General features: G+C 46.2%; 1 protein-coding gene and 2 long non-coding RNA genes across 4 annotated transcripts in view; 1 reads left to right on the forward strand and 2 right to left on the reverse strand.

The window, feature by feature from the left end:
- LOC126487885 (uncharacterized) overlaps positions 1–10977 on the reverse strand; it is a 22808-nt gene that overhangs the window by 999 nt on the left and 10832 nt on the right. The window contains exons 1-3 of one of the 2 annotated variants that reach the window (XR_007588522.1): positions 3508–3704; positions 788–838; positions 397–522 (exon numbers count right to left, since the gene is read on the reverse strand). This is a non-coding gene — a long non-coding RNA (uncharacterized lncRNA). Of the gene's footprint in view, positions 1–396; positions 523–787; positions 839–3507; positions 3705–10977 lie in introns of those variants that run through there. The other variant, XR_007588523.1, reaches the window with a different exon arrangement.
- Positions 2560–3269, forward strand: LOC126487886 (uncharacterized). The gene is made up of 3 exons (XR_007588524.1): positions 2560–2602; positions 3072–3151; positions 3243–3269. It is a non-coding gene; the product is annotated as an uncharacterized lncRNA (long non-coding RNA).
- LOC126487881 (glutathione S-transferase Mu 1-like) overlaps positions 8047–10977 on the reverse strand; it is a 9247-nt gene continuing 6316 nt past the window's right edge. The window contains exon 8 of the mRNA XM_050120924.1: positions 8047–8787. Within this exon, the coding sequence (XP_049976881.1) occupies positions 8698–8787 (90 nt within the window). The 3' untranslated portion in view covers positions 8047–8697. The remainder of the gene's footprint in view (positions 8788–10977) is intronic.

Raw genomic sequence — 10977 nt, forward strand, 5'->3', positions numbered from 1 at the left:
AGGGAGGGAGGGATGCTGTTGGGATAGAGGAAAAAGAGAGAGGGAAGAGGAGACAGATGGAAATGAAAGAGAAAGAGACCAAACGAGTTTAAATGCATTAAAGTTTCAAAGTGACAGAAAAGCAGCCAAGGTTATAGTAAAATAAAACTGTAGGAAACAAAATTATGCAAAGAAGGAAAATGCTGAAACTTTCTTCACTGTTCACAAAAACCCAGTAATCATACCATAAAATGTTAGCAAAATTGATAGAGCATAACTCCAACAAGAGAAAAAAAAACAGAGACGGAAATTCCAGGCGCTGAAGAAGTGGCCCAAGTGGTAGAGAGCTTTCCTGGCAAGCACAATGCCCTGGGTTCAATCCCAAGCAAACCAGAGAACAGGCATGGTGATGCCCACCTGTAATCCTCGTGCTCATGGGGTGGAGGAAACCGGATCAGAAAGATGGTCAAGGTCACCTTCAGCTCCACAGCAGCTCTGAGTCAGGCCTGGGACATAAGACCTTGCCTCTACATGAGGGTGGGGCTAGATTCCACGTTAATAAATATCGGGAGACAGAAAAAAGATGTATAAATCTAAACAAATAATTTCAAAATCAGGAATACGTTTTTTTTCCATAGATGCATGTTAATGCTACAATCAACTGCATCTAACAAATACAGCAAAATAGGGATTTCAAATTTTAAGGCTTGGATGAAACAAAAATGCATATTAAATAGCGATTTTCTTTTGCACGGACTGTTTTTCAGAAACTGGCTCTACAAAATTACAAAGCCTGCCTAAAACTTACATGGCGCATCAGTTGTCGTGAGCTTCTCTCAGGTCTGGCGTGAACGGTCACCTGGGAGGCAGCAAGATGAGGATGGCTATCAATCACTGGTCTATGCCTATGTCCCCACCTAGGCACCCCAGAGAAAGCTTACTTACTGTGTCTTCATAAAAACTGTTCAGACAGAGCATGGGAGTATCAGCAGTGAGAAGGTGGAGTAGGAGGGAGGGGAAGGGAACAGAGATCAACAGAATGGCTGTGTCCAAAGGCAGGATAGGCCCTCTGCAAGACACTTTCTACACACTAGAGAGCTAAACACAGACATGGGCCCCACTCAGGAATCCTGCAAAATCTGTCTGACCATGTTCTCTTATCAGGAGGGAACCTGGGGGTCCAAGAACACTTAACTTCCTTCTTTGACACAGCGAGGCAGTGGGACAGGGCCCAAGTCAGAGTGGCTCTGTGGGTGCCCCTCTGTGGGTGCCCCTCTGTGGGGTCCCTGGGCTCAAGGAGGACTCTGGATTTAAGACCCTAGACAGCAAAAGAAACGCTTTATTCCTGAACCCAGAGTCAGAGCAAAAACACCCCAAGTCCCTAACCAGAGCCAAAAGAACACACTTTGCCCCTAGAATTAGAGCCTGTTAAAGAAATTTACCTTGACCCTAAAATTGGAACCAAAAGCTAAAAAGAAAGAAATCAGAACTATCTCTGCCCCTGACTCGAAACCAGTCAATCCCTGAGCAGGAAAAACGGACCAATCCCTGAGTAGGGAAGTAGTAAGCTCTAGTCTAGAGGCAAGACTCCCCATAGACTAAAGTCTAAGGAAGTAGTGACCCCAACCTCAGAGCCCTACCATGGTCTTTTCCAGCACTCAGGTGAATGATCTAGAAACATTGCCGTGAGTTTGAGGTCAGCCAGGGCTCCATATTGGTTGGAGACCAGCATGGGATATAGTGTGTTTGAACAAACAATATGACCAAAGCGATGGCTCAGCCACTAAGACACTTGCTGCTATTGAAGACAACCAGAGTTTGGCTCCACCCACCTAGAATGGCTCACAGACACGTGTAATAGGAGCTCCAGAGGAGCTGACCACCTCTTCTTGCCTTTTGGGGTTCAAATAAGCATTCATGCACACCCACGCAGACACACACAATACAGATTTTTTTAACAAAAATTAGAAACAATATTTTAATCTGAGAAAGGAAAAACAGCATAACAAAATTAAAAGGAATTTTAATTGTTGTCCCTGAGTGTGTTCCCACCGATGCAAACTCTGACCTGTGGGTTGAACTCATGAGGTGTGAACACACATGACTACATCCAGTCATGAACAGCTGAAAAAGCAAGGAAATAACATGTTCCTCAAAGACCAAGAATTTTATCAAGTAAGATTTCAGGAGGATGAAATAAACATTTGGGAAGATTCCTATAAAGTAGAGGGATAATTGAGACTTAAAGAAGGGACGGAGAGGAACGTGGGTCCTTTTGACCCCGAGAACAGCATTACACACAGCAGCAGACCAGAAGGCAAGCTGTGGTTGTCTGAGCCACCTGCTAGGAAAATATGCTGATTCATGTGGGTGTAAGAGGGATTGCACTGGAAGAGGCTTGCAGGGTTCATAATCCAGGGTTCCGTGACAGTTCGTCCTGGAATTCTTGTTTTCATTGATTGAGCCTGTCCAATCTGGAAATTCAGATAGTGTGAACCCACTTGACCAGAGTCCTTGGCACAAGTCAAGGCCCGAGCTACCTCAGACAGGACAGAGGGTTCAGGACAGACTTTGATCTCTGGGAACTGAAGGTCCACTTGGGAAGAACAGACACCGTCTTGAGGTGGGTGGGCCCTCATAACAGTGTTCACTTGATACAGTTGGGGTTTGGAAGGACAGTGGCACCAGCATGGGGAGTCACATGGATTGAAGAACCTACATAAGATCAAAAGGGAAACAAATCTGAGTTCATAGGAACTGCAGGGTCCTGGTCCTGATCCAGCCTGGTTCACCCCAGTCAGAGCCCTGGGGATTCAGAAATGTTTCAAGGAAAGAAGATGGACAGTCACTGAGGAGGACCCCAACAATGACCACCGTGGCCCTTGTGCACACACACACTCACACACACACTCACTCACACACACATACATACACAGTGAAGTGAGTGATTTGGCTAGTATTTTGTCATTTGAGAAATGGACTCTCAAATCAGAAAATTCCTTCAGAAGATTTGCTTTACTGTTTTGTTGGTGGTGGTGGTGGTGGTGGTGATGGTGGTATTTTGGTTGATTAGTCGGTTGGTTTTGTTTTAGACAGGGTCTCTCATAGCAATGGCTGTCCTGAGACGGAGAGTGAGTACTTTGTATACCAGGCTGACTTCAAACTCACAGAGGTCTGTTTGGCTCTGCCTCTGGAGCACCAGGATTAGAGACTTGCACCTCCCTGGACAACGCTTTATTGTTGCTTCTCCATTCTAACTGCAGAGGGAAGAGCTACGCCAGAGAGACCACAGCCTGCAAAGCCTCAATACTGGCCCCACCTGGAGAGCCTTTGCCAGCCGCTATGCCAGCCCCGTGGAGACCATAGTGCAGTGCGGTCACTTTATCCTCCCCACTGCCCTTATCACAGCCACTCCTGGCCTCATTCCATCCTCTGCCACCTTTCTTCTTTGTCTCTTAGTTACAATTTAACAAATGCTGGCTACCAAATTCACGAACATTTCACTTCTATCAACTTTTATCTTCCGACCTTTATCTTTTGATTCCTCATTTCTTCCTGCAATCCTGTGCTTGCTGGTTTCTTAACTGCAGCAGGAGGCAGCAGGCACTGTGTATGAAGACACCATCCATCAGGGCTCTCATCCAGAGGTGCTGTCTGGTACAGGGAGGCCATGGGCACTGCCTGACAAAGGCCAGGATCTATGACGCAGCCACTGGCATAGGAACCTGCTCAGTAAGTGCTCCTGCAACTTGGACAACTTCCGGCTACCTCCAACTTTTGGAATTTTTTAAGTGCATGGTCCTAGCAGATGAGAAAGAGAGGTTCCAATATTCGGGGTGGGGTGGGGATACAGACAGAGAGAGACAGAGAGAGAAAGAACCCTTTAAAGAAATAGGTTGGTGGGGAAACAAATGGCAGCTGGGTGATACTTTTCTCAAAGTTGTCTCCACCTGTGAGCATTGGCGAATTCAAGTCGGTCTTAGGAGCTTCTAAGTACCGTTGTAAAGAGACAAAAATTCCGCAGCATTATGACTATTTCTGGCTATTAAAATAGTGGTGGTATTTGTCAGAGCCCAATTAGTGGATTTTATTACTGTCCAAACTATGAACCTCTGGAGTCTCGGTGTAACAGCAGAATGGCAAGAGAAAAAAAACCTGAAACGTCTTTAATCCTTTCAGTAAAAAGTTACTTTGAAACCTGCTTGCTGAGGTATCCTCTATTTGGAATGTGGTTGCAAGGCAAATTATTTTTATGCCTGGAAATTGGAAATACAATCTAAAGGATCCGAAAGTGTAAAACCAAAGCCTTGGCAGCAGGCAAGAGGCATGGCACAGTTTTGTCTATGGTGAGAAACTTAAATATTTCAAATGCCAGGGGGCTAAGGAAGAAATTGTTTATATTACTTAACATGTTTACAAATATAGCTTTGAATGTATAGTGAATTCGATCAATATAAGATGAACAACCACTCATTTATATTCTTTTTTAATTAATTAATTAATTTATTTATTTATTAAAGATTTCTGTCTCTTCCCGCCACCGCCTCCCATTTCCCTCCCCCTCCCCCAATCAAGTCCCCCTCCCTCGTCAGCCCAAAGAGCAATCAGGGTTCCCTGCCCTGTGGGAAGTCCAAGGACCACCCACCTCCATCCAGGTCTAGTAAGGTGAGCATCCAAACTGCCTAGGCTCCCACAAAACCAATAGGTGCAGTAGGATCAAAAACCCATTGCCATTGTTCTTGAGGTCTCAGTAGTCCTCATTGTCCGCTATGTTCAGCGAGACCGGTTTTAACCCAGGCTTTTTCAGACCCAGGCCAGCTGGCCTTGGTGAGTTCCCGATAGAACATCCCCATTGTCTCAGTGTGTGGGTGCACCCCTCGCGGTCCTGAGTTCCTTGCTCGTGCTCTCTCTCCTTCTGCTCCTGATTTGGACCTTGAGATTTCAGTCTGGTGCTCCAATGTGGGTCTCTGTGTCTGTCTCCTTTCCTCGCCTGATGAAGGTTAATATTCAGGAGGATGCCTATATGTTTTTCTTTGGGTTCTCCTTATTTAGCTTCTCTAGGATCACTAATTATAGGCTCAATGTCCTTTATTTATGGCTAGAAACCAAATATGAGTGAGTATATCCCATGTTCCTCTTTTTGGGTCTGGCTTACCTCACTCCTCATTTATATTCTTATATATAAAAGATATATATATCTTTTAGTAGTATATAATTTAAGAAAAAGCTATCAGTTACAGTCTATAGATTAAACTAGTAGCGGGATGACCACTCATCAACCTGCATTCCTAATCATCCTCAACAGTTCACAATTAAAGTAAATTAATTCTTAGCAGTTTATAATATAAGCTAGTTGTCTTTATGAATTTAGACTTTTGTTTGTCCCTGATAGATTTAGCTAAAAAAAAATAATAATTCTGAACGTGTGTACGTCTGAGCTGCGAACAAAAAACATGGAACCCTCTCAAATTCAGGCATTCAAAACCCATCAGAAGACTAGGCGAGCACTGTGACCACATTTTCATCCATACCTACAGAGCAGACAGACATTTTAAGAAGAAGAAAAATAGACTTTCAAATGAAACAGCCCGTTGTGGATGGGTAGAATTTCAGGGAAGTATAGAGCAGAGAGCTTTGGCGGGGCTGCTAGGATCAGAGCAAGCTGGGACAGCCAGGGAAAGAAACCAAGAGCAAAGAGAGAGAGGGATGGGGCGGAGAGGCAGGCGCGGGAGAAAAACCGCAGAGACACAAAGAGACCAGAAAGGAACTTTCTGACGTGTTCATGACTTTTTATAAACAGAAAACTCCGTTAGCTACGTTTACTCAGAAAGAGAGCGAGAAAGAGACGTTTTTAGAGTAATAAGGGAGAGGGCAGTTGGAGAAACAAGTCTGGAATGGTGGAAATGAGGGTTGTGAATTATTTTTTGCATTTGTAATTTAGCGAGAGGAACTCTCCAGTGCAACCAAGCTCTGGTATGGAAAGAAAAAAAAAAAAAAAAACAGCTGTTCCGGCTCTGAGCTCCACGGCAGTTTGGAAGTTAACTCTTTCGTGTCTAGTGAATCATTACATTGAAAACTGTTTGCGGAGAGCGATCAGAGCCTCCAGGGGCTGTGAGAGCATAGCAAATTCCATTAATTTTTATTTAGGTCCTCCGAGGGTTGTATAGAGTTATTTACAAGCAGGCATAGCAGATGAAGCCAACTAAGATTACAGTATCATGCTGCCCTTTTTCACAGAACCTGAATGAAATAGCAGTGGGATTTTCCCGTGAAAGGAGCCAGTAAAATCTGCCTGTTAGTCTGTCCGTGATTCTGACCTACAACGTCAGTGAAACTCAGAGGTCCTCTTTGTTACCCTTTACGTTTCTCAGGGGTCCATTTGGGATTCATGATTAAGTGCTGAAGAGGAAGGCGGTCGGGGGTATGATACACTATTACCTCCTCGGCCAAGCCGTCTTCCTCCTCCGGGGCTCATTTCTCCATGCATGATTTATGAGAATCCTCTTCCGAGCTGTTTATGGACGGAAAGAGCTAGGCCTTTACGTCCACGGCTTTGCCAAATGGGGCTTCAACAGGGAGTTTACGTCTGGTGGGTCGACTTGCTAAGCACTAGTCACTGCTATACATTCCTGCAGCCTCTCGCAATCAGCGGCACTGGGCACGGAGGAGTGAGTATCCTGCTGCTTCTACCGAGTGAGTTTCGTACAGGTTCAACAGTGGGAATGCACTCCAGAGTAAGCACTGCCAATCAACAGCCTAAGTTTCTCCAGCAGAGGTAGCTTCTCCTCTCCTTCCCACCCCGCCCTCCTCCTCCTCCCCCTTCCTCCCTTTCCCCTTCCGTAACCCACTAAATAAATATCCAACCTCACTATGCATGGCGTGTCTATTGGTCTCCGTCTCTCACCGGCTGCAGGTCCTCGTAGGATCTGCTGACCCACCAAGGTCTCAACCACTGCCTGGCTCCCTGCCTGGGACCCGCTACTCCTCATAGCTGCCCGCTGCCCACTGCCGCCCCTCGGGGAACAGCACCATTTTATTTTTACCATTACACTAAGGGAGAAAAATCCCTCTAAACTTAACTTTCTCTTCTGATCTCCCAGAATTTTAACCAGGTCCAGGTGTCCCCTTAATCTGTATCCAGGACAGCTTCAAAGTGGCTAATCCCAAGCAGTTCAACCATGCAGACTGCTTCAGCTAGACCTGCTCTTTCCTGGCACTGGACAGTCCTACAAAGCCTAGACAACAGTGAAACAACCAGCTACCCCAGGACTTGGCAAGCGTAACAGCTTCCTCAGGTTCCCCCCCCCCCAAAATGCTGATGCCCCAAGGTCTCGAGAACACAATACTCTCATTCCTGACTTACTGGCTATCCCTTTCCATCTCCTCTCCTTTTATAATATATAATATAATACTCAACAATTTGCACTGGGCTGCTCTTGGGGACCTGGCAGAATGCATCATCAGCTACAACCATACCCTGGGCTCATGCCCTAGGTCCCCCTTATAAAGGACAAGTTCCTCCTGCCTCCTGCTCTCTCCTCCACTCTTACCCACAAAGGCCATGTCTGCACCCCCTCCCTTCTACCCAAAAAAACTCCCATATGAGTTCTGTTGTATGGTATGATTTTTCCCTCCACTGCCTTCAAACTACAATGAGGACCAAACTTCTATGAAGATAACTGATTCAAATTCCAAATTTTCCATTGATCAACCATGTGCCAAGACTGGCCATGCATTATCAAAGATGAACAATCGAAAGTTGGCATTGTGGTACACACCTGTAATTCCAGTATAAAAAGCAGAACTATGAGATTAAGGGCCATCTCAGCCACATAGTGAGTGAGAACTCAGTCAGTGTAGGGGACATGAGATCCTGGACCAAAACCCCAGACAGCCAGAAGCTGGAGACATGGGTCAAAGATTAAGAGTACACTGCTCATTAAGCGGTTCTGCCCCAGCGCCCACGTGCACATCTGTAAGTCCAGCTCCAGGAGTCTGATGGCCTCTTCCGGCATCTGCGGGCATCAGGTACCGATGTGGTGTCTATACACAAAACACTCATACACATAAAATAGAAAGAAATACATCTTTAAAAAGCAATTAAAAAAATGGAGAGGGAGAAAGGGAGCAATTCTTCTGTTCACCTTGGCTTGAGTTGAGGGAAAGACTCCTACATCAGTTTCAGGCAGTAGGGGATGGTCGTGGACAGGAAGGTTGAGAACACAAATGAGGGTTGTATGATCAGCTTAGAAAAGCTGATGAGTATGACAGAAAGAGAGACAACCCAAAAGTCAACACGATTGGTCCTGAGAGTCAGTCCCAGTCAGCAAAACAAGACACAGAACAGATGTCTTTCAGACTTTACTGGGGATGAGACAGGGCTCAGTTGCTCACTCTGAGGAGCAGGGCCAGCACACAGGCAGGTCTGATCTCTCAGGCCTTACTGGGGATTCTGGGGTCTGGTACATTTCTCCAAGCAGCAAGGAGGAAGGGCTGGATGCAGGGCAGGATAAAGGAAGAGGAGCAGGAGACCAATGAAGAAATGGGGAGTCCAAGGATCCAGAGGCTTGACTGAAGGAAGGGCTTGTAAGAAGTAATGGAGGAATTGGGAGTAGAAAGTAGACAGAAACAATATTTGGTGGGAACCCACAGCCATGGCCAAGAGCCAGAGCCAGCAGGGTGGTCATGAATATTCCCAGAGGTCTGGGTTTTGTAGTCCTATTTTGGGTTCCAATAGGCCAGCGATACATAGAATGGTTTGTAGATAAAGCGGCTGCTTTTCATGTAGTCAGATATCTTCTTCAGACCCTGTAGGGAAGGAGAAGGCAGAAATTCAGGATCTGTAGCCCCACTGGGTGCACAGGTTTTCCTCTAAGAACCCAAGCAGAGCGAGAGCTGCCCAGGTGCCCAGCACTGGTAAGGGAAGCTTCGACTTCCAGCAGGGAAGGAGAAACCCAACACCGCTGTCAGCTGTGTGTCCATCTGCAGTTGTGGGGCAGGTAGAGAGGGAGCGATTCACAAAATCCCAGGGAACAGCGTCTGCTCTGCCTTCAACAGGAGGGACACACTCAGAGGCCAAGTGCTTCCCTCCAGCTCACACAGCTGGAAAGACAGCAGTCTATAACCCTGTCTGAACAGGAGGACCTCTGCATCTTACCCACATCTTCCAAACAAGCTCTATAGGCTCACTCCCCAAGCAGAATATCCCTTGTCAGTCTCAGTTTACATAAATACTCCTTCCCCCTCCCCCGCCCCTGCGCCCTGCCTCTTTTCTTTTCTTTTCTTTTCTTTTCTTTTTTCTAGCAGGCTCCTTCTTGCCTGTTATTCCACATGGAGGAAAGACCAAGAAAGGCAAAGGCACCAGTAACATGCCTGTGTAGTTTGGAAGAGAACAAAGAAGACCCAGTACTTCAGCAAATCCTGACTTAATGAGGGTAGGGAGGGGTGAACCAGTAAAGAGAGAATGGAGTGACCTTGGTCATTCTCTTGAAGTAGGAAAATCCAAACATTAAAACCAGTCGAATGCATGCTCAGTGTGCCCATCCTACTGCCCCCAGCACCACTAGAGAAGGACCGCAAAGGGTACAGTGCTGTGTGCCATCTTCCCAGCACACAGCCTACATAAGCTGTGAAGAATTCAGGCTGCCTGTACCCAAGTGAGCAGGCTTCGCTGGCCTTGAACTGCAGCCTCCCACATTCTCCCACTGTGCTGTACAGCCAGTTCTTCCACAGTCTCCAGAGCTGAGCAGCCTGATGAACACTAACAAATCACATCGCTTGTTGGGCAGTGAGGACAGGAAAAAAGATCCCATGTGGAGATTCCCAGTGGACTGCAGCCTAGCTCCCCCAAATCTCGAGTAAAGTGGGGTCTGTGGCTATCACATGTACCTCATAGACAGGCACACCTGCCACTCAGCATCCCCAGTGGAGATGCATCCTTCCAAGTACCACGGAGATGAAAACAGTGCCACATATAAAGACACCAGAGAAGGGGAAAGAAAATGACAGCAAAATCCGCTTTCACAGTAAAGCATCAAGCTGTTGCTGAGAAGAAAGACGAAGGGAAGGAAACAGGATACCTAAACACTGAACAATTCATGATATCAGCCTCCAACAGCAGTGACCTGTCCACGCAGCAGGGCACCACCTGTAGCCCTGGATCCCAGGGCTTCCCAATCAGGGATCTGATAGGGCAAAGAGTTGGACAGACCAGACATGGATACTGCATCTTGGCACGGCGTGTCCTGCCATATTTCCCAATCTGAACAGCATTTGCTATACACTGTTGACATGTCCTGAAACGCCATAGGCCTCAGGGCTGGAAAATCCAGGCTCCATGGCAACCATGGCTTCTTTCCTTTGGCATCAGTGAGATCTACTGTCCTCTGTCCTTGGAAACTAGACGCACACACGGAAACAAACACAACCTCCTCCAATGGCATTGGTTCCCCGAGAGAAGACAGCCTCTATAGTTATCTGTCTAAACAGTCCACTGGAGCTGATATTTCTACACAACATGTAGGTTGTAGATCTAAGAACGCAACACAGTTCAGTGCCCAACAAATGCCAGCTATTCTTCATTCCCATTCCAAGGAGTAGAAAGGTGTGGTGGTGTGAAACAAAATGGCCCCCACAGGATCAACTCCAAAAAATCAGTTGCCTTCCTATACACTAAGGATAGAGAAGCAGAGAGGGAAATCAGAGAAGCATCACCTTTCACAATAGCCACAAAGAGCATAAAATATCTTGGGGTAACTCTGACCAAGGAAGTGAAAGATCTATTTGACAAGAACTTTAAGTCTTTGAAGAAAGAAATAGAAGAGGACACCAGAAAATGGAAGGCTCTCCCTTGCTCTTGGATTGGGAGGATCAACATAGTAAAAACGGCAATTCTACCAAAAGCAATCTATAGATTCAATGCAATCATCATCAAAATCCCATCAAAATTCTTCACAGATCTGGAGAAGACAATAATCAACTTTATATGGAAAAACAAAA

This window comes from Alexandromys fortis, unplaced genomic scaffold (genome assembly GCF_014885135.2).
Source record: "Alexandromys fortis isolate MF-2015 unplaced genomic scaffold, M_Fortis_MF-2015_v1.1 scaffold_176, whole genome shotgun sequence".
NCBI lineage: Eukaryota > Metazoa > Chordata > Mammalia > Rodentia > Cricetidae > Alexandromys > Alexandromys fortis.